Source organism: Meles meles, chromosome 9, assembly GCF_922984935.1.
Source record: "Meles meles chromosome 9, mMelMel3.1 paternal haplotype, whole genome shotgun sequence".
Classification (NCBI taxonomy): Eukaryota; Metazoa; Chordata; class Mammalia; order Carnivora; family Mustelidae; genus Meles; species Meles meles.
In genome coordinates, this window is record NC_060074.1 from 63,044,411 (window position 1) to 63,072,150 (window position 27,740).

The 27,740-nt window shown below is 40.0% G+C and overlaps 1 protein-coding gene across 3 annotated transcripts in view; it reads left to right on the plus strand.

Annotated features, from left to right (window-relative positions):
• CSRNP3 (cysteine and serine rich nuclear protein 3) overlaps positions 1–27,012 on the plus strand; it is a 208,255-nt gene extending 181,243 nt beyond the window's left edge. For all 3 annotated transcript variants that reach the window (XM_046019869.1, XM_046019870.1, XM_046019871.1), the window contains 2 exons: positions 13,940–14,236; positions 16,293–27,012. In XM_046019869.1, coding sequence (XP_045875825.1) covers positions 13,940–14,236; positions 16,293–17,408 — 1,413 coding nt within the window. In that variant the 3' untranslated portion in view covers positions 17,409–27,012. The remainder of the gene's footprint in view (positions 1–13,939; positions 14,237–16,292) is intronic.
• The last annotated feature ends 728 nt before the right edge of the window (positions 27,013–27,740 follow it).

Genomic DNA, 27,740 nt, shown 5'->3' on the forward strand with positions numbered 1-27,740 from the left:
TCATCCTCAGAGCATCAAAAGTCATCCAAGAGTTTTGAGCATGGGGTCAGGGTGGTAGAATAACATGATCGGGTTCATGCTATGATGTGAGGATAATTTGGGGGTAAGGGCTGCCATGCTGGTGGGAGACATACAAGGTCAGACCAGTTAAGAAGCTATCACAGGAGTCCAGGAGAGAGATGATGGGAAGTTAGACAGACCTGTGGTAGGGGAGATGAAGAGAAATGGACAGAGGGAGAAGTGTGGGAGGTAAAATTAAATAGTTCCTGATGACAGGCTGGATTTGGAAGGAAAGGAAGGGTCTGGTTAAGAATGAGCCCTAAATTTCTGGTTTACAAAACTGAACAGGTTGTGGGTAATAGTGGGTAATATGTGGGTAATAGTCCTCATAGTTTCTCTATGAGGAGGATATGGCAAGGAATCCAGGAAGAGGAGTGGGTTAGGGCTGGGACTGGAAGGGAAGGGATAGCTAATGAGATTATTTTTGGACATCACTGATTGGGAGAGGATTTTGACTTACTAAAGAGATGCGGAGGAGGTGTCCAGGCCACATTAGAGATTAAGTGGAGAGAAACACAGCTCAGAATGTCTTTTATCCAGCAAAGAGATCTTTAAATATGTACTGATCCATCGACCTCTCCGTATATAGGAAACGCTCTCTCATTAGCTAATGACAAAGGAAATGTTTTTTAGGTTGTCCAGGATACTGAACATGAGGAGCCTCTTATTAAATAGCTGAAGCACCAATAAGCTTGTGTTACCTGTAACTTCAGTTCCCAGTACAAAGTCAGGCAGCGGAGGTGTGCTGTGTGTCTTAAAGCACCTTGTTTTTATGTATTTTGCAATTTACGTATCTGCCTTTTTCCCGACTATGTAAGAAGGCAGTTGCTTAAATTAAGCTGGGAACAACCTAGCCTAGAACATGTCTCATATTTCCTTTGGTGATATTTTTGGCAAATTTCATTGGAAGTCTCCTAAGATTTTTTTGGTAGCAATCCACTATTATTGTTGTGTTTCATGATTGCTTTGCCTGTCGCTTGATTTAATAATAATTCTTAGATTTGCTTCTGAAATCCACCCTCTGCCTTTCTAACCCACTGTAAAACAATTCTATGCCCACTCCAAGAACAAAGTCACACACCAAACTCAATATTGGCAAAACAATAGTAAGGGCTGCCATTCATTAAGTGATTTTTATTTACCAGGCATTCTGTAAACTTTATTCAATTTATTCTTAACAAAGACCCAGTGGGATAGGTAAATTATGAGACCATGTGTGCTGAAGAAAAAGAAGCACAGTGATGTTAAACACTGACTCCCTCAATAGAAAACTGATTATATTATCCTGTTACTTCCTATTCTAAAATTAATTGATTATCCCTCCTAGGCACTGGGAAAGACAATCTCTGTACCTATAGGGAGTCGTACCTTTCTGGGGTTTGGTACTGTGTGCAATGGTTTTTAACAGCTGGGAGACTATAATTCTATCTGAGAACCAGAAGATTTATTGTGGTGAACTTTGAGACACATTATATATGTGATGAATGTTAGGAACAGCCGCACACCTACAGGAACCTTCTATATGAGGCCGTAATATATTCTGATACTGTAATTTTTATTCGGCTACTTTTACGTTTTTTCTTTAATAAGCTGAAGAAGAAAAGAAGAAGCAAAAAAAAAAAAAGAAAGCATTCTCCTATTGATTCATCCTTTTTTTTTTTTTTTTATTGTGCTTAGTGTTGGAAGTTGGAGAGGCAGTCATTCGAGTGGGTGTCATGGCTTGGTTTGTCATTGATAAGTGAAAACATGCAACTTTCCCTTTTGGTGAAGATATAAACAGAAGACATTTGGATATCATTGCTCCTTTCAAATGAATACCAAGCAAAAACATAATGGGATTCTAAGGTGATCTGATCTTAGCCTCTCTGTACTGAAAATATTTAGAAACTCAGAAATATGTCACACGGACCTAATTAAAGAATCATAGCAATGTGGACCAGTTTGCTAAAAAAAATCTGAGAAGACCGAATGAAGAAACAGTTATATATTTTAATTATAATTCCTCTAGTATATTAACTTTTTTGATTTTTAAAATATCATTGGCTATACTTGTCTAAGGTTTAGCTATCCAAAAATCTGAAATTAGCTATCCAGAAACATTAGCTATCCAAAAATAATCACTCGCATACTTGAAATTTCACTTTTAATGTAATATTTGTCTTGAAATATTAATATCTCTGGAGTAAGTAATAAAATAAATGTAGTTAAATTGATTCCATTATTTTGACTGGGGCCATAGGAGGGTCTCTGGCACAGAGAGGGGTCAAAAGAGGAAAACAAGGAGTGTTACAAACTTCATTTTGGCTTTGACTGGAGGAGGTCCTCTGTGAGTGGCAGTGAACTATCGACTGAGTAAGAAGAGAGAAGGTAGCATCTGTCAAGACACTTTCCAAAGCCCTCCCCATGGATATCATGTACAACACCACAGGAAAGTCATTGGACAGGGAACTTAGTAGTTTCCTTTTTCCTTATTTGAGAACAAGTAGCCTAGAAGTTTCTATTTCCACTGCATCTCCAAGTCGTTCCAGGGTGTTTCTCTAGGTTCCAAATAGAGAACTCGCTTACGCAATGGCACCCTTTCTGATGGGGCCTTCCTAGTGAAAGATTAGTAAACAAACATACACTACGCTCTTCTTGATGTTCCCTTACGATAAATATTTTGGAAACAAAAAAGAATAGGAATTTAGTTTCTCATTGTAAAATTGCTTCTTATTGAGTAATCTGCCTCTTAATCGAATTATGAGTTAGACACATTGGAAAGCAATATATGCAATTAGATGTGTAGAAGAAGTCCAATTCTATTTGGGGGTTCAGGTGTCTTTTTTGTTGGTGGTGTTGGTGTTCCAGACTTTGTCAAAAAAAAAATCAATAGAGAAAGCTAAATGAACAAAATGTCTGTTCCTAGAAGAAATAACTAGCTTTAGATTTCTGAATTACAGAGAATAGTCCGTTTTCCCTGTCAAGCCCATTCAAACATGTCATACTCTTCACAGTAATCAAGGCAGTCATCTTAATACTATACTCTTTTCCAAATTAAGTGCTTAGATTTCATCATCTGCACCACATTGTTGAACAATTACATTAGCCCTTATTCCCATTTCACATATATCTGTAAAACGCATTAGGCAGCCATTTATGTTCGAAAGAGCCTTGGCATTTCAGTTGCCTCTGGGTTATATCTCACTGGCTTCTCCTACCTTGTTCTAGGAAATTGAATTTAGCTTTCACAGCTTTGACTGGCTCTCCATCTCAACGTTTTTTCAACCTTGATTGTTCTTTTTCTTCTTTCTGAGATCAAGGGTCTGTCTCCACTCTGGCACTATTTACAATTACTTCCCAGACTTATATAGTTTTCCCAATTTTTCAGTCATGACTGTGTTTCTTGAGTGATGCTTGGTTGTTTGCTCTCTGTCCTCATAAAACAAGAGTTGCCAGGTGGTAACTCTTCCTTTAATGATCAACCTTTTAAAAAATCTCTATCTAAATTTTCTTCGCCTGAAATCTTATGTTTATGGTCATGCTTTATTCACTTAGTGACTCACCCATGTGACGTAAGTCTCCACCTTCACCTCCCGCCCTGTTCCTTATATCTCCTTATATCCCTCCAACAGTCTTGTGATTTACTAACCTCTAGGTGACTATCGCAAATGCTCTAGAAGATATACAAGATTGAGGGTTTGTGAGAGATGGTTGACACAGGCTGTTATCTCAAATCTATGGTTTCGAAAATTTTGGAATGTGTCTTTTAACTATTTTGTCACACTATAGTTCTTTATTAGATGGGTCAGAGTCTGGGAGTCATGGTATTTTTTTTAACCCCATTTATCCCTACAGAACTTTTCTGTTAGACTCTGGAGAGATTGCTCAAAAGCATGGTGAGTGCAAGTGCTTCTGGAAAGTATCCCTAAATGGAATCCTGCTCCAAAGCCAAATGAAAAATTTTGATATTTGCCAAATACTTGTGATGACATCTGCACGACCCATTTTGACAAGCATAGAAAAAAGACACCTAACTGTAGTGATGGAGACTAAGAGACCGTGCTTTAGCCCTAGGGCAAATGCAATACAGTTAAGAATATGTTCTTTCAAAATACTGCTGGTATTTTAATTGTAATGGACCAATTAAACATGTGTAACCAAATATTTACATTCTCCCTATGCAATATACTTTGATCCTCTGGTTTCAGAGAAGTTGATTGAACTGATTCTCCTGATTAAACTAGAGAGTGAATCAACTTACAAAAGTTGCTCACTAAGGTATATTGCACGTGTATCTTCTCAATGGTAGCTTGAAATCAGCCGTGATGAAACTATTTACACCATGGAACTTGACAAACACAACAGATTAGAACTTCCCTTTTTTTTTTTTTTCAGAGACACCATTGTTAAATATTTACCAGCACATTGTTGGATTCATTTGGCTTAACAACCACCAATAAAAGAAGCAGTGCTGGTCTAAACCAGAGGGAGGATAACAGAATATATGAAAGTTTATGTCTTATATATTGATATTCTCATCCTTTCTGGTGACTTTGGTGGTGGTATGCAAGCCACAGACACATTATAAATTCAGGTTGTTAAAATTCTTATAGGTTGACAAAACAAGCAAATCTGCCTGGTTCTTGGAGGGTATAATTAAACTGGTTCCAATTTGCCATCTGCAATTAACAGCTAATGAAGAGAAAGTGATACCATAAGATTTGACAGAATAGCAAAAGAATATGAATATTTTTCTTGATTTTGCCAGAGAATTAGTGACTAGATTGTCTATCCAACTCATAGCACAAAACCATGTCCAGTACAAAGCCATTTACTGCACATCTTTGATGACCCAGAGCACATTGCTTTTTTGAGAGAGCCAATTCTATTTAGCCAGGTCTAATTGTTAGAAATTTCTTCTTTACATTGACCAGAATGTTGCCATCTATTTCTCTCTTTTAACCCTAATTCTGCCCTCTAGGCACACAGAATAAAACCGGCCCCTGTTCTCCAAACTCCCAAGTGTTTGAAAGCAATGGTGATGGCTATGCCAATATTTGACAAGTGGGTTATGTGGGCTCATATGTTTCTTTCTGCAGGATTGTACATCCTCAGTTCTTCCCATTAATCCTCCTAAGGCCTGGTTTTCTGACATTTTTCACTCCCGTTACATTCCCCTGGATATAGTGCTGTTTGTTGATGTCTACCTCAAAATGTGGTACTTGATCTGGACATTGTACTCCAGATGGGACCTTTCCGGTATATAGGTATGTGTTACATTATCCCCTCCCAGGTTGTGGATGCTCTTTCCCTGACTATACACTAATGATATAGTAGCTTTTTGGACCTTGATCATTTTGTGTGTTCATATTAACTAAGTAAAAGTAAGTAGAAGTGCAACAACAAAGAGCAAGCAAACGGGGGCACCTGGGTGGCTCAGTGGATTAAGACTCTGCCTTCCGCTCAGGTCGTGATCCCAGAGTCCTGGGACTGAGCCCCATGTCGGGCTCTCTGCTTGGCAGGGAGCCTGCTTCCCTCTCTGTCTGCCTGCCTCTCTGCTTACTTGTAATCTCTCTCTATGCCAAATAAATAAATAAAATCTTAAAAAAAAAAAAAAAAAAAAAAAACACAAACAAAGTCCAGGTGAATCGGGTCAGCATCAACATACATGTTAAATCTTTATACATCTCCAGGCAAGAATCCTGTTTAGTGCTAGACAGGACCCATGGAGAGTGATCAATTAAATCTGTTCTTTAATTTGAATAAACCTGATCTTGTCATCCTCAGATATGATAAGCCCACCCCTTAGTCTTCATCCAAGATTAAAAATTATATTTAACAAGACGAGGTCAAGTTCAGGGTATCTTCTCAGAGCAGTGATCCTCAAGAGGAAAAGAGGACTCTCCCCTTCATCATCCCACCATGCATGACCTCCCGTGAGACTTGTTGGTCTATGTGCCACACCCTACTTCCCAGTCTCACCAGTGGTGAAAAAGAACTGAGCATTCCTGTTATTCCCTGGAGATTATTAGAGATATTTTCAACTCTTCAAATAACTAAACATTCAAGTATCCAATCATACTTATTAATCAGTTTGCATTTTCCCCTTTTATGTAAAGAGCATGAAAAATTTTGCCTGAGAATCACAGGATTAGACCAGTGGTTTTCTAGTTACGTTCCATGAGGTCAGGGCTCTATACCTTATTCCTGCTTTCATCTATTGTATAGTTTGAGGTTCTGCGTGGAGCTTAATTTGACAAATGGACATTTTCGCTTTAGTGAACTCAGACATAACTCCAGTAGTCACTGCTCTCTTTCTTCAAATGTACAGAGACCATCTGTTTAAATAGTTCTAGAGTATTACCTAGAATTAGTTTTTCTTTTCAAACAATTCACTCCCATTTTTTGAAACTTTTTTTTTTAAGATTTTATTTATTTATTTGACAAAGAATGAGAGAGGGAACACAAGCAGAGTGAGTGGGAGAGGGAGAAGCAGGCTTCCTGCTGAGCAGGGAGACCGACATGGGGCCCGATCCCAGTACTCTGGGATCATGACCCAAGCTGAAGGCAGACGCCCAACCGACGAAGCCACACAGGTGTCCCATTCACTCCCATTTTGATCATCTTTTGATTCCTTTCCCCTTAGCACTTCATACATATTAGACTGACCAACCATAGCTTCAAGCTTTTTCATTGCTCGAGAGCATGAATGGCCTGGACCTGGGGATTCTTACAGAAAGCAGCTGAGAACAATCTCACTGTCTCCCCACCTCTTTTTTATATGTTAAATCCTTACTAACATATCTTTTCTCCTGTTTCTGGTTTGAAGGTTTTCTCCTTGAGAGAGCCTGTGGAAACAGAAGAGGAACTAAATAACTCTTCTTCCTGTCTTTGTCTCTAGCCTTCCATTTCACTTGTCTATCATTTCCTCCTCCCTGCTGCCTCTATAACTTGCATACATGTTTCGTTGCTCTTCCCACACTATATCACATTTATTGCGTGGTTATCTCTCCACCAGGCTGGAAGCCCTTTAGATGCCAGAACTGTCATAGATTTGTAAATTCTGACACTTGGTACAATGGCGGCAGTATGTTGATTAAGCATGCATTCATTCATCCACTCACTCATTTGTTCAAAAATATGTATTAATCAATTACTGTCGGCCTGCAGTTAACAAAGTGCTGGGGACACAGTATCAGACTTAGTCTCTGTTCTCAATGCATGCACATTATGTTGAGGGAAATATACGTGAAGCTAATCACCAAAAATATTATATTATTACAAAATTAGACAGCATACTGGGCTAATTAATTGCAGGCCAGGGAACATGAGTTGGAAGTTGGCCGGGAAAGTTCAACAGTAGTAGCTATCACTTGGACCAGCTTCTTCTGCTCCCATCTCCATTAAAAAGTCCTCCATCACATGCTCACAAAATGGGTGCCCAGAGAAATGTCATTAATCTTCAGCTTGCTTCCTCTCATCTTCTGTTCTGAGCTCTATTCCTCTGTGTCTGCATCATATTTTTCATTTCCGAATGAGCTAAGTCCAAGAACGCTTATACTGCTCTTTTGTCTGCTACACCATAGCGCTGGGATCAATGCTTGGAATGTGGCTGCAGCCATAACCTTTTTTCCTCCTGTATAGAGTTCTACTGTTCCCCTAAGAATTCTTACTCTAAACTCCTCTCAAGAGCCTGACTTTAGCTCTGAGTTCAAATAGACCTGAGTTTGATTCTCCGTACAATCACTAGCGAGACTTTGGCAAATTATCTTCTCCAGGCTCCTGTTTTCTCAACTATTAAAAAATTTTTTTCATAAGGTTGTTGTACAAATTAGATGAGATAATTTATATAAATCATAGAGCCTAGTTACTGGTTTTCAATATATGGTAGCTTGGGTCATTCTCAACATCATTATCATCACTGTAATAGGCAGTAATCTGTGTTTGTGGAATTGAACTATTTTCACATTCTTATTTCTTTCCACTGTCATTTTTACATGTGCTAATAACTCTTTAATAACCAGGAGACTTTATTACTAAGAATACCTTTTAACTGCTGAAAGGGAGTGTTTTTATTTTTGTGGGTTTTATTTTCTTGTTTTTAGCGTTTTAGTCAATCCACATTTTCAGTAGTGTTTCCCTCTCCATAATCATTTTGCAATGAAATAGGTCTTTCAAGTAATTAATTCATCCAAATTTTCATTTCTTTGGAATTTATGGTGGAATTCATTTCTACATGACATGGAAAAAAAAAAAAAGAGGCAGGTGAGTGAATGCTGACTTTCAAATTTGAGCCCCTCTTGCTTTGTACTTGACCTAAAGCAGTCTGAGAATCATTCCACTGCTCCTGACAGTAATATATCCCATCCTTCAAGTGTATTTAGCTGGGCAAAGGTTTTACTCTATTGGGCTTATGAAATATTTGTTCATACTTTTTGGTACAAATCAAATAGATTTACAAAATTAAGATGTTTGAATTCTATAAAGAAAGTTATAGTCCTTTCAATTATAGAATGAGTCTGGGCAAGTTTATAAAGTGACTCAAGAATTAAGTCTTATCTTAATTATCATTCTGGAACAAAGCAAGTACACACACACACACACTCTAGAGTCTTTGACCTTGATATCGTTCTAATATATATAAATAAATGCACACACATATAGGATAAATCTAAAGATCAAAATTCAAATCATGAGTTAGGTCATTACTTATCACCTCTAACGTGACTAAAGCAGGGGTACAGAGGAGCTACTCTCTAGAGGGCTATAATTTATTTACTTTTTGTTCTTTGCTTATGGACCAAGACAGGAAGTGGTCCTGTGCAAATCCAGTCATCTGAATAATTAGTAGGCCATTAAAAACACCATGCTTTGTTCCATCTTAGACCTTTGAAACTATATTCTTGCTGAGTGTGGAATGCCTTCTGTCTCCAGTTGGTCATCTCACTACTACTCCATCTTCAGAGTTAAGCTTAGAGGTGGAAGTCTTCCCTTCTCACCCCGCCGCCAGCCCCTCACTAGGTGCTCTGTGTTCACTCTCAGCTAGAAAATTCCTATGAACTGGATTAAAATTACCAGATTCCTCATCTCTTTCCTCCAACCCATTGAGATCAACACCTGCATTTTGTGCTCTGACATAGCTAATGCTTATACATTAAGTAAGCACAAAGACTATTCAATATACTTTAATATATAAAAGTATATATATAGTGTATATTATATGTAAGTGTATATATGTAATATCGTGGCAATTAAGAGCGCAAGCTGTGGAGTCAAATATCTAAGTTTGTGACTTGCTGCCCACCCTATTTCTTGTAACCTTGAACAAGTTATTTAGCACCCTGTGCCTCAGTTTCCTCATCAGCTAAATGAGTACAATAATATCTACCTAATGAGATTTTTGTGATGCTAAATGAGTTCGTGCAGGTAAAGTGCTTAGAGCAACACCAGGCACTCCGAGTCAAAAACTGCTCTTATTAATATTGTTGCTCTCATCCCATCTCTCTCCCACCTCCCTTTCATCCTCAGCTCAAGCTCTCTCTCTGTCCTTTTACACACACATGCACACAGAAACAAAAGCAGGTTTGAGGACCAGCATTATTTGGTAGTTAACCACAGTGTAATTAAACCACACTTTGGCAAGGTTTTTTTTAGCTCTTGTTCCCAACATTACTTTGGGGAAAGAGTTACTGAACTAGAAATGGTCCACATCCCAGACTGTCTTCTAAGGTATCTATCTCAAAAAAGAGCATTCCTTTGAATGTGCTTGTTAATCTGTATGCATTTTTTTTATATAAGAGGATAGGTTTTTGGATATATTGTGTTTAATTCCATGTATGAGTTCTAGCACAGCCTTGTCTACCATCAGAAACCAGGAATCTAGAAGTACAGGGAAAAACATATTAAATAGGGGTCAGGGAATCAGGTACTAAAGCGTGTTTTGGAGAGATCACACAATTAATCTGGGCCTCATTACTGTATAAAATAAGGACGGTGCATCTGATGAACTAAAGCCTGAAAATTCAATGGATCTATTTTGAGATAAAGAAAAGACATTTAAAGGTAGCATTCATGTTGATGGAGAGATAAATGTTATATATGGATCTTATGGAATCTTATCCAGCCATGAGATAGCCTGCCATTTGCGAAAAACGGATGGACCTTGAAGGCATTGTGCTAGGTGAAGTAACTCAGACAGAGAAAGACAAATGTAGTCTAATAGCACTGATATGTGGAACCTAAAAAAGCAGAACTCCTAGAAATAGAGAGTAGAATAGTGGTTGCCAGGAGCTGGAAAGTAAGGGAAATGGGGAGATGTTGGTCAAAGGCTATAAACTTCCAGTTACAAGATGAACACGTTCTGGAGAGCTCATGTACAGCATGGTGATTGTGGCTAACAATACTATGTTACACACTGGAAAGTTGTCAAGAGAGTGCATCTGAAATGGTGCCGTCACAAAAAAGAAGTGGTCATTATGTGATACGATGGCAAGAACAGCTAATGCTACAGTGGTAATCATTATCCAGTATGTAAGTGTATTAAAGCGACACATACAACTTAAGCTTACACAATGTCATATGTCAATTAAGTTTCAATAAAATTGGGGGGGGGAGAGAAAGAAATGTAGAAAATGGATTTCTTGTGAAAATGGGTAGTAGAGTAAAGAAGTCAGTAGAAGTAGGTGAGGCAGTCTTGAAGACTTTCTGGCTTCTTTGCACCAGATCTCGGGAGCATGATGGACAGGATTTATGCCCCCAAATAGGGAGCTCACTGACTTTTTTCCCTATTGCCCTAATATGAGAAGATGCTTTTGAAAATAATCTATGTAATGCCCCAATTTTAAATAGCATTTAAAGTTAGTAGGTTTGGCCTGGGTTTTAAAGGAACAAATGGGCACAGACCACAGGGGGGGTTGGGGAGGTAAAGAATCTCTCTCAATGGCTCCCACACCAGAAACTGTGAGGAAGGGGAGAAAAGGCAACTGACTAGGATGAACTCAGATATTTCCAGTCTTCATTAGAAATGGCAGAGATGGGGCGCTTGGGTGGCTCAGTGGGTTAAAGCCTCTGCCTTCGGCTCGGGTCATGATCCCAGGGTCCTGGGATCTAGCCCCGCATCAGGCTCTCTGCTTAGCAGGGAGCCTGCTTCCTCCTCTCTCTCTCTCTGCCTGCCTCTCTGCCTACCTGTGATCTCTGTCAAATAAATAAATAAAATCCTTTAAGAAAGAAAGAAAGAAAGAAAGAAATGGCAGAGATGAGGGGTGCCTGAGTGGCTTGTCAGTTAAGCATCTGACTCTTGATTTTGGCTCAGGTCATGATCTCAGGGTTCTGAGATCGAGCCCCACATGGGACACGGCCCTCAGCAGGGAGTCTGCTTGGGATTCTCTCTCTCCCTCTGCCCCTCCCTCTGCTTGCACTCTTCCTCAAATAAAATAAATAAATAAAACTTAAAAAAAGATTGTAAAAATGTTAGTGGGGAGGTGAGGAGGAAACCTTGCCAGATCACCTCAATGTTAATGTGAGATTTTGCAATCTAGATTAGGCTCCCGGCGGATTCCTAAAACAAGAATGAAAACAGTTTGGAGCTCTGTGTGAAGAGTTTTTAGATTCTTCATTGAATTTTTATCTTGAAATGAAATTGTTTATCGTAATTTAAATATGTGGGAATAAGAGGCACAGATTGTATTTCTAAGAGCACTTATATTTGGAATAAGCATCATCTCTAATTTATTTGAGGTAGCTTTTTTTTTAAGTTTTTAGATGCCAATTGGTAATTCATATTCCCCTAACAATTTTCACTAATATGTGAGTAGCCTTTTATTTATTTATTTTTTAAATCAAGCCCTGTTGATATAAAATGGAGGGTTTTTCTTTGTTTTGTGATATTGCCAGTTGCTCAAGGGAGTGTAAATATAGAACACAGAGATTATGTAGGAAAGAAATATAAAAATGAACCATGCTCTCCAAGTCCTGGCTGTTCTGTGTGAGCTGTGGAGTCAGACCTTGACACAGCTCACATAGACAGGCCAAGAATTAATGAAAACAAATCTAAACGCCACAAAGGTGACAAGGTGGGAAAGGTAATGCTTCCTATTTGTTAATGCAGCTTTATCTATCACAGAGGATTGAGTATGTGCTAGGTAATTACACACCTGAATTTCTTAGAAAATCAGATCTTCACATGAGCAAATGAGAATTAACAAAAATGATAACAACAATCAATCAAAATAACAGCCTAGTAATGGACATCACAGAAACATGGAAACAGGTTAGCCAATACGGCATAAAGAAATGCCAACAAAGGAAATGCATTGCAGATCCCACTGAGAAGCAAAACCTCATAAAGGGGAAGGCCCATTGTTGCAAGAGCACAGACTTAACACTCTGAATTATTAAAAAAATATAATTTAGTGGCTCTTGAAAATGCAGTTCAGAGGCCCTCTGTAATACATTTTAACGTACACTTCCTACTGTATTGTTTCCTTTTCTTGAGAGTGAAGACCAGTCTTCTATTTGTTTTCCAATGTATTCAGAGTTTTCCATTTGAGGTTTTTGGTCAGTAATAAATACTTTTATCTAAATGTTGGACTTTCTTCTATGAAGATCAAAGAATGAAGTCTGATGTCTGAGTATTTTAATTGTGTAGTAACTGAACTGTTATTAAGATGAAAAAATAGCACGGGGGTGCCTGGGTGGCTCCACTGGTTAAGCATCTGCCTTCAGCTCAGGTCTTATCTCCGGGTCCTGGGATCGAGCCCCACATTGGGCTCCCTGCTCAGTGTAGAGTCTGCTTCTCCCTTTGCCGCCACCCCCCCCACTTTCCCCCCACCCGGCTCTCTTCTATCAAGTAAATAATTTTTTTAAAATAGCCTGGTAATAATTACAATTAATGAAGTTTATGAAGTAACAACTTTACAAATTAAAGAATCAAAACGGCATCTATATTTAGAGCAAGCCCTTGCGGAGGTTCTACACTTATTCCTGTGCTGCTTCCTCAGGATGGGTTCCTCGCTCATACTCAGAGAAAACGCCTCTCACTGCTTTTTTATGAAGGAAACATAACATGTGCTGGTGTGACAGTAAGAAGTGAGCTACTGACTCAGGGTTTACTGATGGATGAAATTAATTTAGAAAGAAATATAAATAGAAGCACATAGTCGTAAGGAGATGAGACGTAGCTGTCCACGGGAGCTATGACGCAGGTGCTATTGCTTGGGGCACAGGTTCAGGTGAAGTCCTCTGAGGGCTGGGTTTATTGTTTGGCTGCCCGTTGGCGAGAGCCTGCGGGCGCTGCCCTCTGCTCCCCGTCTTTCTGACAGCACACTGACCTGACTGATTACTTCATATCCAGCCCTCATTCTTGGAATGTTCTGTAGGGTAACCATGTTTGCAGTCCCAACAGCACAGTGCAGCACGATGTTATTTCCTAGTTCATGGTTTTGCCGGCGTCCCAAAAGACGGAGTGGTTATTTCAAGGACATGTTTGCTGATTTACGCGGCAGTGGCTTCTGCTAAGATGCTGTCACCTCTGAACAAGGACACATTTATTCCAGCATCAGAGCTGCCCATCACGAGCTGAGTCTAAAGACAGCTTTCAATGAAGGGCATGTGTCACCTTTGGCCTTTTTCGCATCGCACTGGAGAAAAACTCTAACTCCTTACATTAGGGGGTTAAGAGTTCCAATTAAGTCTTCAGTTACCAGTGCATGTAAAAGCGTATCATTTTGATGCCTTCCTTTTTCTTTCCTGCGACTTCTCCAAAGAGAAAAATAAACGGAAATAATAGGACCCACAAACACTCCGGATTATGGGACATGATGTTTTATAATAGTTTTAAGTGTCAAAGTGGGGATTCGAGACCCTGCCGATGCTAAGTCTGTTTGCTGCTTTGTGTTTCTAGATGACCAAGAACGGCACAGTGGAATCTGAAGAAGCTAGCACTCTTACCGTGGATGACATTTCGGATGACGATATTGATTTAGACAACACGGAGGTAGACGAGTACTTCTTTCTACAACCCCTGCCGACGAAGAAAAGGAGAGCACTGCTGCGGGCCTCAGGGGTGAAAAAGATTGATGTGGAAGAAAAGCATGAGCTACGCGCCATCCGCCTGTCGAGAGAGGACTGTGGCTGTGACTGCCGAGTGTTCTGTGATCCAGAAACATGTACCTGCAGCCTGGCAGGCATTAAGTGTCAGGTAAGGATCTGGGTTTCAAGGACTCCAAAGAGGAGACCTCATACACACTCCCTGCGCCCCCCACCCCTCCATGCGGCAGAGAATGAAGTTTCTCTCCTACAGGAAGAAGCTTTGCAGCAAGACAAGACCTATGGTTCAAGAAGAGAGAGATACTAAGTCAGGGACACTTCTGGGCGTACATAATACGCTGACACATGTATGATACGTGGGAGAGGAAGCCCTAGCTGTAGCTTAGTCCGTCAGAATCACGTCCTCTTGGATTCATGTATTGTACCAGCTTGTTGTGGATTTTTACAAGCACTCAGAGAGATCGTCACATCTCTGACATGGGAGTTCGTGTTTTCTGATCCATCTTTGGGGTATGAAATGACAGGTTAGAGGTGGCACACACGGGTGTGAAAATGACAGGACTGGGCCTTAAGAAAATGGAATTCTACTCCTGGCTCTGCTTTCTGCCAGCTGTGGGAAATTGGCAAGTCAGGTAAGCTTTCTGGGCTCAGTTTCCTTATCTCAGAAATGAAAGGGCTGGGCTGGATCGGCGGTTGGCAAACTGTGGTTCACAGGACAAATCTGGCCTGCCACCTGTCCCTGTAAATAACAGTTTAGTGAAGCTCAGTCATTTTGCGTCTCTTTGTCTGCTTTGGTGTCATCCGTGGCTGCTGTCATGATGTTACGGCAGCAATGAGTAGTTGCCAGGGACACTGTAGGGCCAACAAAGACTAAAATATTTCTTTTCTGGCCCTTTACCCGAAATAAAACAAAACAAAACAAAACAGGAAAAAGAAGGCAAGGAAGAGTTTACCAACTCTTGGACTAGATGATCTTCAAGTCCCCATTCATCTATATGATTTATGCTCTAAGATTAGTGAAGTGTCATTATTTTATGAGGAAACTTGCCCTTTTTTACAAAGACAGCCACTCAGGCAGGCCAAAAAAGAGGATAGTTCTCATCTGTTAAACAGTTGCTTAAAGTGGATTAATAGAAAAGGGATTAATGAGTCAGAAAGCAGCTGTAGATTCTGGCTCTGCCCTCTGCCTGTACTTTTTACTGAAACCAGAAGACGGGGCTGGAGTGTGCCTTCTCCTTTGTGGCAGAGGAAAGTCCCTGCACCTGGATAAGGCGGCAAGCAGAGCCAGTTCTTTCTGGGTGCCCGTGCTCTGGTCTGCATACAGCTGAATTGGGAGCAATTAGCAAATGTCTTCGGAGGGCTCTTGGATTGCTGAGAATTACACCTATTACCACCTGAGTGACGAGTTCAGTCCCGTGACACATGGTGAACCCAAACACTCTGCTGACGGAGCCCAGTTGCTCTAATTCTGGGGTATGGTGACATGAACATCCCTTTCCCTCAAAAAGCTTGTAGTCTTCTGGAGTGAGGAGGAGAAAGGGGAGAGCCAGGACATAAATGCATGGGTCCACCAAGCAGAGTCATAAATGGGCACAGCTGTTCCAGCCCTGCAGGACACATACATGCACCGTGGACCAGGCATCCAAACAAATGGAAGGAAAACCAACATGTGGACAAACTACTAGGCTTCATGAGACCAAGGGGTGTCAATCTGGCCATGTCAGGCAAAAGGTTCATTTTATAATAAGCCAAGAAGAGGAGGTTGACCAGTATGGAAAATGTCATCTAATTTAGCTCAAACATAGCAGGCAGAGGGATGGGGGCAGTAAGTTGGTGTCGTTTAAAATTGGTCGTGTGAGCCCTCTGCAGTGGAAGTGAAGGGAGCCTGGGGAAAGGAGAGACTTTGAAATGATGGGAGCCAAAGACAGCGGGGAGGGTAGAAAGGAGAAAGAAGAAAGCACAGGAAGGGGGTCAGTGAACTAAAACTCCACACTTAGAGCCGGAACTCATTTTTAATTTGAATACAGGTTTTAAACCCCGGTTGAAGTCTTCATTTCCCCTCTTGGTTTCTCTGCAACCTGCTTGTCATTTGCTCTGGCGCAAGTGGGATTAAGTCATCCCGGATTCAGAGGGGTTGCGGAGAGGTACTGGCGTTTTCCGTGGTCGGTGAGAGTTCCACGGCGCTAATCTGTGTTCTTCCTTCCAAGGTGGATCGAATGTCTTTCCCTTGCGGCTGCACTAAAGAAGGATGTAGTAACACAGCAGGTAGAATTGAATTTAATCCGATCCGTGTCCGGACTCACTTTTTGCACACAATAATGAAACTTGAACTGGAGAAAAACCGGGAGCAGCAGATCCCCACGCTGAACGGCTGCCACGGTGAGATAAGCGCTCACAGCAGCTCCATGGGCCCCGTGGCGCACTCCGTGGAATACTCCATCGCAGACAATTTCGAGATCGAAACGGAGCCCCAGGCGGCGGTGCTGCACCTGCAGTCGGCCGAGGAGTTAGATTGCCAAGGAGAGGAGGAGGAGGAGGAGGAGGAGGAGGAGGAGGAGGAGGAGGAGGAGGAGGAGGAGGAGGAGGAGGAGGAGGAGGACGGCAGCAGCTTCTGCAGCGGGGTCACGGATTCCAGCACGCAGAGCCTGGCGCCCAGCGAGTCAGACGAGGAGGAGGAAGAGGAGGAGGAGGAAGAGGAGGAGGAGGAGGACGACGACGAGGACGACGAGAAGGGGGACAGCTTCGTGGAAGGTTTGGGTCCCCATGCGGAGGTCGTCCCTCTGCCTTCCGTCCTCTGTTATTCCGACGGCACGGCCGTCCACGAGAGCCACGCGAAGAATGCTTCTTTTTACGCCAACTCTTCGACTCTGTATTACCAAATCGATAGCCACCTTCCGGGAACGCCTAGCCAGATCTCCGAGAGCTACTCCGAGAGAGATCCTGTGAAGAGCGGTACCCTCTCGCTGGTGCCTTACACCATGACCCCGGAGCAGTTCGTGGACTACGCCCGCCAAGCTGAGGAGGCCTACGGCGCCTCCCACTACCCGGCTGCCAACCCCTCTGTCATCGTCTGCTGCTCCTCGGCAGAAAGCGACAGCGGCGTCCCCTGCAGTAGCTTATACCCCGAGCACAGGTCCAACCACCCTCAAGTGGAATTCCACTCCTACTTGAAAGGCCCCTCCCAGGAAGGGTTTGTCTCCACGTTGAATGGTGACAGTCGCATTTCAGAGCACCCTGCGGAAAATTCTTTGAGTCTGGCAGAAAAGAGCAGATTGCACGAAGAGTGCATCAAATCACCCGTGGTTGAGACGGTCCCTGTGTAGTAGCCTAAATGCTTCTCGGACCGCCTCTTCTCTCATGGAAAGCCCTGTATTTCATTGGATTTCCTGGGCCCTGTGGTGGTTTAAACTGAGGACCAAGAAAATCCCGGACAGTGGTGAATCTTCCTGACTGTATTTTGTTTTCTCCTTTCTAGCTGCGTGACTGTGGCATTGCACAAATACAGTCTCTATGAGGATTTTAAAAGATTTCCGACTGTTTTGATAGAAAAATGCTAATTTTAAAAAAAGCCTATCTCGCAGTTGCCTACCTGTCAAACTGTGTGAAACCTGTCAAGCTGTGTAGATCAGAGCTCCAAGTTTTGGATTATCGGGCCTGTGCAAGATTGTTAACTAAGACTGGGAAAGAGTAAGATTTAGAGTCCTAATTTTCGATAAATCTGAAGATGACGGTGACTTTTTAATGTAAAAGTAATTATTGTAAGAAAAAGATTTAACCATTCCATGTGTATTTTATTTATGGTAGTTAGAAGTCACGTTTTGATGAAAATGAACAGCAGCATGTTCTTTTAAGCTGAAGACACATAGTACCACCGAGCATGCCCACATGGATTGCCTCTGGAATCCATTCACGTTTTTATGATCATGACTGATCAGATTTGCAAATACTTTCTTAAGGGTGAAATAGGCCTATTTTTGCTATTTTGGACAAATAAATGAGTCTATATGTGCAGGTCCTTACACAGTTTTCTCTAAAGTTAAGAGTTAGGACAATCCTCTGGTGAGGGTCCAGTCATTGCCCTCCCTCCGCTGACTCCAGAGATGGAGGTAGAAGGAATTGCCTTTCTTTTTTAAACGGCATCATCTTGGTTCTTAGCTTGGACAGCACCTTTAAACTCTACTCCCCTACATCCAAATGCACTTTAGTGCCCCTTCATGGTACCTTGTGAGGGGTGGGGACTGAGAACCCTTTGAGATGAAAAAATTTAAAAAAAAATTTTTTTTTAAATCTGTAACTAGTATAAGGTTCATATAATTAATATAGAGGAATCATCCAATGATACTTTATGAAGGAAAAATGACCTATTTTCCTTCGCCACTCTGAAGACCTAACTCGGTAAAAGCAGAGGAGGCAGAGGAAACCTCGAAGAGACACATCCTCAGCGACCAGCCTTTTCTACAGCGTGATCAATCCATCTCTACAAAATGAATATATAAGGAGATTTCCTTGTAGTGACTAGCTGATTGAAGGGGGGGCCTCTACCCAAATATTCAACTAGGCCTTACTTTTCTGAAGCGTTTTGATTTCTCTTGCCTGGGACAATTAGCAGAACAGTCCAGAATGCATTGAATACTTTCTAATTACCTCATGTTCTCTTATTAGAGGGGACAGATAGAAATGAAAAACATGCACTCCCCACCTTTAGATTATCTGCACTTGGTTCGTCGGAGGACTTCTAAGATCCCGTTTTCCTGTACATTAATTTACCTAAGTAGTGTGTTCAACCTTTTTTTCCCCCCAACGCAATATGACTATGCTAAGTCTGTTTCCTATTTTCGACCTTCTGTTGTTCTATCATTTCACATTTTATGCCTCTTTGAAATGTGGACATGCCTTGCTATTCAGTGACTGCATCGCTAATTTTTATGTCTTTTAGACTTAGGTGTTTAGAAATATGAATATAAATATATTGTAGATCTCAATTCCTTAAAAAATACTATTTTATTTCATTGAACTTAAAAATGATCTCGAGAAAGTCCTCCAATGGAAACGTTTCTACTAAAACTTGATTTGGGGAAAACATGTTTCCTCGGCAGCTCTTCCACTGTGCATTTGGTTCCTGCCCTGTCTCTACCCCTCCAGGGGGCCAAATTTATAACCATTAGTGTTAACATTAAAGGAGCTTTGGGTTTGTCCTTATGGAAGTAGCAGTAATGAGGGCAGGGATGTGACTTTTGAATGATAAGCCCTTCGGGTTAATCAGATTAGGGTTTTGCTCAAATCTCCGTAGTATATTTCATGTTGTCTACAAAGTTACACATTTTAGTGCTTGATTTCCAAAATTGCTTCCCTTATCAATACAATCTAAAGAGCACAGGCCCAAAGAAAAATGACAAGAGGCTACTGTTCCTTCATTTAGGCATGGAAAAAATCACACGTGCCCTATTTGCGGAACTGTTGCAAGCCCTTGAAGTATTTACTCGTGAAGCAGTCAGCATATTCTTGGAACACAGACTGTGGCAGTGGTAGGGCAGGGGGAGAAGTGACCCTGGCTGGGGCAAAGTTGAAGGGTAGAATGTCAGTCCAGTTTCTGCAAGGATAGATACTTAATTTGGTTCAGCTTTGTATTCTCAAGAAGGTTGATGCCTGCTTGTTTGTTTGGCTAGGTCTCTATTTTGTAGTTTCATTTCCAAAAGGATGCTTAACCTAGAAACAGGCAAACAAAAAAACCAGAGCTCTTTCCCCTATCTGTCCGATTGGGGTTGAAAGTCGCTGTGCACAGAAGGATTAACCTTCCAAACATGATTTCCATTCCAAATTTTCATATATATAACCTAACCCCTAAACATCTCCCACAAACTACATACACAAATTACCTATTAAAATACTCCCATAATACACACACACACAGACACAGACACACACACACACACACACACACACACACACACACACACACACACACGATGTATACCACACCCTGGAGAATGACAGATTTTCGGCAACGGCCAATAATAAATACTGTATTTTTCCCCACCCTAGAATTTGATTGGGTTTTATGATAAAAAAATAATAATAAGGTCTAGAAAAGAGGATAATTTGTAAAGCTATAGTCTGAAAATGTTGGGTCAAAGTTGCAAATAATATTAATGATGGATTCATTTCTGTGTTACTTCCTTTCCCAGAAACGCTGAAGAGAGCACAGTGTTCCATCTGACAATTTTTCCCCCCTTAATAGCCCTTCTATTCAACAAAAACTGTCCACATACCAGGAGAGCTCCACAGTTTATCTAAGCTTTTTAAAATGGGGATCAAGCTGGATGCAGTCTGTTGGGGTAGTTAAAATCTTTATGCTGAGACACAGCGACACCCAACCTGCAGCTGCAGTGTTGCCCCCATGGTATATCTAACCAAATTACTGTTTGTTTGTTTTTTCTGACACACAGCTTTGTAGTCATTCACTGCCTGTGGCAGAGCTTCGTGCTTTGGTCCCTGTTGTTTTAACACCGGCCCTATACTTTTTACTGGGACGTTAATTCCCAGTTAGAATCCACACCAGATTTGATTTGCAAGTCAAGTGGCTGAAGCAGCTTGCATTTCCTTTGTCATTCTAGGTTTCCTTTGGGAGAAAGAAGTCAACGAAAGAGATTTACTTAAGTACCCCCCCCCATCGTTTAATCACCAATTATTAAGACATAAGGAAAACTTGTTCCACTCATGTCTTTTGTTAGCTGAATAATAGTTACTTTAAAAAGTCAACCTTTTATTGGTGATAAAACTATGTTTTCCCCAGTGTCCCAGCCACATGTAAAATGTGAAAATAATATTGAGTCATAAAATCTTAATAATCATCTATGGCCCAGCAATAGCCACTCCCACGTCCCCGCCCCCTGGGGGGCCGGGGGGGGGCTGTGAATTACAGAAACACTGGCCACAAAATAATCAAGAAAAAAAAGAGATTATAAGTGATTATGTTCTTTAAATTTTCACACTCTAACAGATGATGTCTCGGCAAAATTCTGGTTTGGTTATCATTAAACAGGGAAATAGATATGATTTATTTGCTATAAAATGACATGTCACTGCTTCTCTGATTAAACTTCTGATACTGTATAAGTTTTTAATTCTTTGGTCTTGATATTTAGAATTTGCTAAATATCAACTCTATCAACAACTATTTATAGAACACCTACTCTTTTCAAGGAAGTGTTCTAAGTAATAAAAAGAGGAGGTAAACACTATGCATTCTAAGGGATTGTGATGATGAAGAGTGGCGTGAAATAGTCAAGCCTCACTGTAATTCTAACTGGTGATTTTATACCATGAATTAGAAAAAGTGACATCAATCCTTGTCTAATTACATGCAAACTGTAATGAAAAGGATATTTCTTTTCTCTAAATTAATGAAATTCACTGGATGCTCTTTTTCTCCTCTCTCCTATCAAAATTTCTGAATTAAATCTAGACTCAGCTAGAGGAACTGAATCGAATGAAGAGATTTTCAGCTAATTGCTTCTTCAGTGTTAGATCTATATAAGTAATGCTAAATTTATACTAGCAAACTCCTACCAGAGAGTTTCCAAAGCTGGTTGCCTCATGTATAAACCAGGAAACATTTCAGGAAAACTTTGAAACAATGATATGGAACATAATCCCTCTTACTTCTATTTATAAACAAACAGCATAAAAAATTAGCGAAACCATAATTCCAAGTTCCAAAGGCATTATTGCCCTGTAGCCTGTAGAAAACAGGTCCTTCAGGCCACCTCACTTTTCCCTGGTGTTACAAAACCATCAAATGAGCAGGTGGAAAATGGACATTCTCAGAAGTTAGACAGAGACTTTTTTTTAAGGTGCCAAGAAGCCTTCCACCTCTCCAAACATGACTTCACCTTCCTCTTTAAAAATGGCATCTGCTCCTTATTCTCTCACAGAGTTTAGAGCATCATTACCCTAACCAGTGTATAAAATACCACCCTTAAGTGGAAGTACCTTCTTTCTTTCAAAGACAAGACTTGGGTGTAATTTGAAACCAGAACTCTCTGTGTATCTTTACCACAACTAACATGGAAAGCTTAAAGCCTTAATCCCTCTCCGTTCTAACACAAATTCGCAACTTCTGATGATATTATTCTGAGATCTGCTAATTCGTGCTCAAGTAACTTAAATGTCGAAGCCACTTGCCACAGCTTCGCACAAATAGCACAGCTCAACAGATGTTTTCTGTCGCATTAAGGAATTTAATTGACTTAATTTAACTGAATATCCGCAATTGAAAAACCCACTAAAATTACGGAGGTGTCAGGGTGGGTCGAGGACAGAATCTAAGCGTAATAAGTGGTAGTGTCTCCTGGGGAACCGGAACGTCTCGGCAGAGCTGAACAGCTAGAATGCTCACCGGAAAAACTAGATCTACAAGGGGCGGCCCGAAACCAGAAGGGGCAGTGACAAAGCTGAAGCCCAGAGCCACTTCGGTGTTCCCATGTGCTGCCCACCGTCCACATCAATTACGTCTTACTCTCTAAAAATCATCTGATGCTTGCTTTGAAAAATAAAAAAAAACACCGAGCTCCAACACATTAAAGAGACTATTTTTAAGATTTAGACACATTTCATATTAAAGTGACTGACAGACTATTGTCAAAAGTGATGAATATGGGAATAAAAGAGCTCTTTAATATTTTACCTGTCAAATCTGCATATTTAATGTGACTTTTGAAAATAGTCACTTCTAAGTTTTACTTCAACTCCTTTCAGCTTTTCAGCTAGACCATGAGACCCCCTTCCAACCAACCAGTGCTGGTGGGGTTTTTGTTTATTTTCTTTCCTATCAGAAATTCAGACTCAAAGCTTGATACGACCTGGGTTTTACCTGGTCAGTGGTCCTGCAGTTGGTCTAACTTTGGGCTGTCTGGAGAATAGACAGAACGCCTTGGGTTTTTGATCTTTGACAGTAGTAATTCAGACAGAATAATTAGAAGCAGGAAGGTGAATATAACCAGATTCAAAGCCTAAACCAGCTCATTCTTTATATGCAGCTACTGTAATCTAATTAACAGATAGCCTGGAATTTTAGTAAATACAGGTACATGTTACATTTGTGGAAAATGAAGTAATTTCAAAGATTTAAGTCATATTGTTGACTACTTTCTTTCACTCGTGATAAATATATCACTCTACAGGGTAATTGTTTCTTAGTTGCTACTTTATACCTGCTTACAATTCAAGTAAAGTCAGCTCTAGTGTGTCATTTTATTTCATCTCATAAGTTGCTGGCAGAACTCAAGTTTCAAGAGAATATGATAGAATTTATTTTGGACAACATTTGCATTTAATGTGCTAATGATGACATTCCTTTCTTCGCATTACTTATTACCATGGTGATCATCAAATCAGTTCGGTAACTCTCATGTTAGTGACTTGTATGAGGCCATTTCAGTATTTTAAGATGATGTATATTGATTCAAAGGATTTAGGAAAAGACAAATTAATGGTAGAAATTAGCCTTGCCTTGGTCTAAGTGAATTTATGTGGCCTGATTGAATGGTTTTAGTGGCGATTTTGAAATAACTGTTTTGCTAGGTATGCCTTTCTTTCTATTTTGGCTTTTCCCTAATATTTTTATCTTGCTTGGGGGTATCTTAAAAGTTACGTACTTGTGAGTATTTGGGAAGACATTGATTTAGAAAATATCTCTTTAAAACTTAACTAAGCTCCTCTATCACCAGAGAACTTTAGCAGGTCTTACTGCCATGCTATATAAGACCAGAAACCCTACGTCAGGAATGTGCCCTCCCAATATGGTTTTGCTGTTGTCTCTACATAGGAAGCCTATTCAAAATTAGATGTGAATTTTAAACTTTGTAACTTAATTTATCCAATTTTGGTTTACTTCTCCTTTTTTATCTTGGTCAGCAAGTTTTTTCCCTTAGCCATAAAGAAAGCCACCCATCTTAAAAACAAATTCAAAGGAATTTGAAATTTTACTTATTTATTTTTAGAAATTCTATTTCAATATTTTTTTAAAAAAGGAAGGAAGGAAATAAAATCAAAATCTGAATTCTCCCAAAGAGGAAAAACCTAAATATCTAAGCCTAAGAAATAAATTGCCTGAGGTTATTGTTTTTTTTTTAATTAAGTGTTGTTCCTTGGATGCTTTAATGATATCCAAATAATATCTGAACTTGATAGACTGTAAATTTTAGTAGCTGGCACAGTCATTTCCTTTGTACCATAATTAAATAGGGTCCCCTGCCAAAGGTTACGCTCTGAATCTTGATTCATTAGGCGCTAGTCATCCCAAACGTGTATCTTAGACTAGTTTAATCTTTTCACGGATTCTCAGAATGGCCAACTGTGTGTGAATAATGAAAAGTTTGAGATTCTTGTGTATTCTTCAAATTTTATAGTCCTGAGACTAGAAGAGATCTCCAGAGGTCATCGGCCTCATCCATCTATCTCCAGGGAGGACTGTCATTCAGGGATGCCCAACAGGAGAGATACCCATCTATTCTTAACATCTCTAGGGAATGTGGTTTCCTTGGCAACACAATCCAGTTCTCTTGGGTTTTTCTCCCAATAAGAAAATATCTTGGCCAGGCTTTGTGGGCTAGGCACCTGGCAACAGTTGTGGTGATTTGGGCCATTGTCCTGGCAGACTCAAAAGACACTGGGTTCCCTCTTACTTTGATGATTATTGTATTTGATGACTCCATAGGTCTCCTAAGAAATTAGATTCTTAAAAAATAAAGATGTGAGTGTTGAGACCATGTTCAATAACACAACCTGCTTTCAACAACTATGAAGGTAGTTTTTTAAAAATTTTTATTTTTTCGTGTGTGTTCACCAATGCTGTAATATCAAGAGGTCATGTCAAGAAAGGTGACTCTTTCAGATCCCCAGTGACAGGCATCAGAGTTAGGATCAAGTGACTTGACTTGCTCAATTTTCTGAGAAGTGACAATGACATAAAGTGAGCATTTTCTAACTTCTTGCTTCTAAATAAGTACCTTCTCGTTAATCTTTCTTTACCCTAAAATGACAAATGAGAATCTCAAGCTTTTCCACTCCTTCTGGGGAAGATGTGACTAGTTTTGGAGCGTCTGCTGTGGAATAAAACAACTCCAGAGAATTAGTCAGCCGCCATTCCTTCCCAGCCTTTGTCCCCATGTTATTTAAACAATGGCTGCCTGCCTTCTCAGGGATCAGCAGAATGATTTAAAAATTTGTCATCTTGACAAGGCCTGAAATCGAAGGGAGGAGTCTGGGAGGATGGTGACCGCCCCCCCCCCATTCCATCACTTGACCTAAGCACCCCCTGCAGCTTTCACAGCATTTTCTGTTTGCTCAGAGTTGCTTCCAGCTCTGAGTCAGAACTAACCGGAAGATGAGGAGCCCTCCTAAAATCAAGGTTTCCTTTCTCCATGGGAGTTTTTCCCAATCTAGATACAGCTGCTTATCTCCCCAACTCAGATGCTCTTGGTGAAACGACACCACATCAGTGTGGTTGTTCCCCACAAATAACACTGGGGGAAATAACCCTTTTTGCTTTAAAAAAAAAAAAAAAGCTATAGAATGTTTATGTAAAGAATGTTGAATAATTTGGCCCATGTTTTAATTGACTCTAGACACCTCTATGGAAATAAGTCTGAGGCGTAGTTTGTGAAACATGTTTCAAAAGTGTTTGATGTAAAATAAATGCTAGACATTTACAGTACAGACATAGTTAAAAAAATTAAAAACCTGTAGATTACAACTCTGTTCCTAAGAACCTCAGCCTTTATTGTGTCTTAGTAAAGTTGATCTGCTTTCATTTTAGTTTATTGCATTTCTGGTGTAATAGCCTCTTAAGATAGAACTATTAATACATATGTACTGGTTAATGCCTGTTAATGCAGAAAATGGCACTTTGTTATTTCAATGTGTTTCCCTCAATGTCACAGGGTATATCAATTTGATAGGAAAAGGTCATTTGACACTGGTCAAAAATGCATTTTCCCCATTTAAAATATGTATGTATAATTGGTTGCATAGACAAATGGCACCTTTTGCAGTATCTTTATCTTGATCATAGTCTTAGATGTCAACTGTGTCTCCACTCTCCAGCTGCCATAAAATTCGGAACATTTGCAAATTCTGGTGAAATCAAGTGAGCTGAATGTAATGGTAGATCAAAGAATCCAAAGGACTTGAGTGTTATCCTTCAGTCTATGTTGAACCATTCGGACACTGGGAATGGTCTTTACACAAGGGAAGTCTTTTGAGAGTGTTCTTTTGTTTTGTTTCGGTTGGATTTTGTGGTTTGTTTTTTGCTGACAAAAAAGGTAATTTAAAAACCCAGTGAGATGAACTCACTGTAACATTTTTTTGACACTGTGCTTGGTTTTATCTCTTAGTTGATTTCTGTTACTACTTTTTACTCAATTTCAACAGTATTTCAGTAGACATTTTCTTACAGTTATGTTCAATATAATCACTCGGAAAGAGTGGAAAGGGAAGAAAAGCAACAGTTCATACATACGATCGCTTTACACTAAAACGTCTTATTGTATGTCACACAGTTTCTAGATTGATTTCTCTTGTGTATAAGTTATGACATCGAAGATGCCAAAGGGTATATAAAATAAGCTACAATAATATTCAACAGAACTTAACCTGGATCTTATGTTGTAATAATTTATTCATATTAGATGTAGTCTTCTGTATTTATATTTTCAGTATTTATTATGAATGACATGGAAATTCGTGTATTTATTGTGGCTTTTTATTGCAGTGTGTATATATATAAATCACAAATAAGCATTTTTAAGTCTTATCCTTAAGTTTCTTTTATTAGTGGCACTTGTATTATGCTGTACTTTTTATTATATATTGTACGATATCTTGTCCATTTGTTTGCAGCAGAGTAAAACCGGTTTCTAAGTTGTATCTACTGTTGCCTTCTTTTGTATTTTGTATGACTCTTTTGTTCTCACATACCGAGCTGTCACAAAACAGGCGGGAATACCTCCCTCCCTCTGTGTAACAGATAGAGTCTTGAAACAGTGTGTGAAACCAGCTCCTGTGAATGACTTATTACATTATCATCTCAAAGACGTGTTAACTTTATTATGATTGATCCCTGAGTGGAGACGCTGTTAACATTTCCCTTCCTCAACTGTTCAACTCCTTCACCAAGTAATGATGTGTGAACAAATATGAGGGCCGGAGAGGAACTCCCTATTCAAATGAATTTGGGAGGATATTTTGAAAAAGACAGATCCAATCTCTTGTGAATGGTATCCTGTAATACACCTGACTAGTAGTATTTTTGGTTTGCTCTGCTTAACACAGACTCTGTGTGATTTGGTGCTTAGAATACGTGCGTACACAGAGCACAGATAAAAGCTTACCTGTCTGGTAATGCTGAATTAAGGTAACCTTTTATTGGCGATAGAACAAAGAGAAAATGGATCCTTCCTCATCTCCTATTATATACAAGTCACTGTCCTCAAACAACTTGTTTTCCTACTCTTGGAACGCTAGATTTCTATCTTTGTCAGTGCAGTCATAATACGTGATTGTGTGAACACCCTACAACTCCAGTTTGATCATGTTGCTCTCTCCTCTGATAGTCCTTCCTCACTGACAACAAGATAAAATCCAAACTCTGAGAT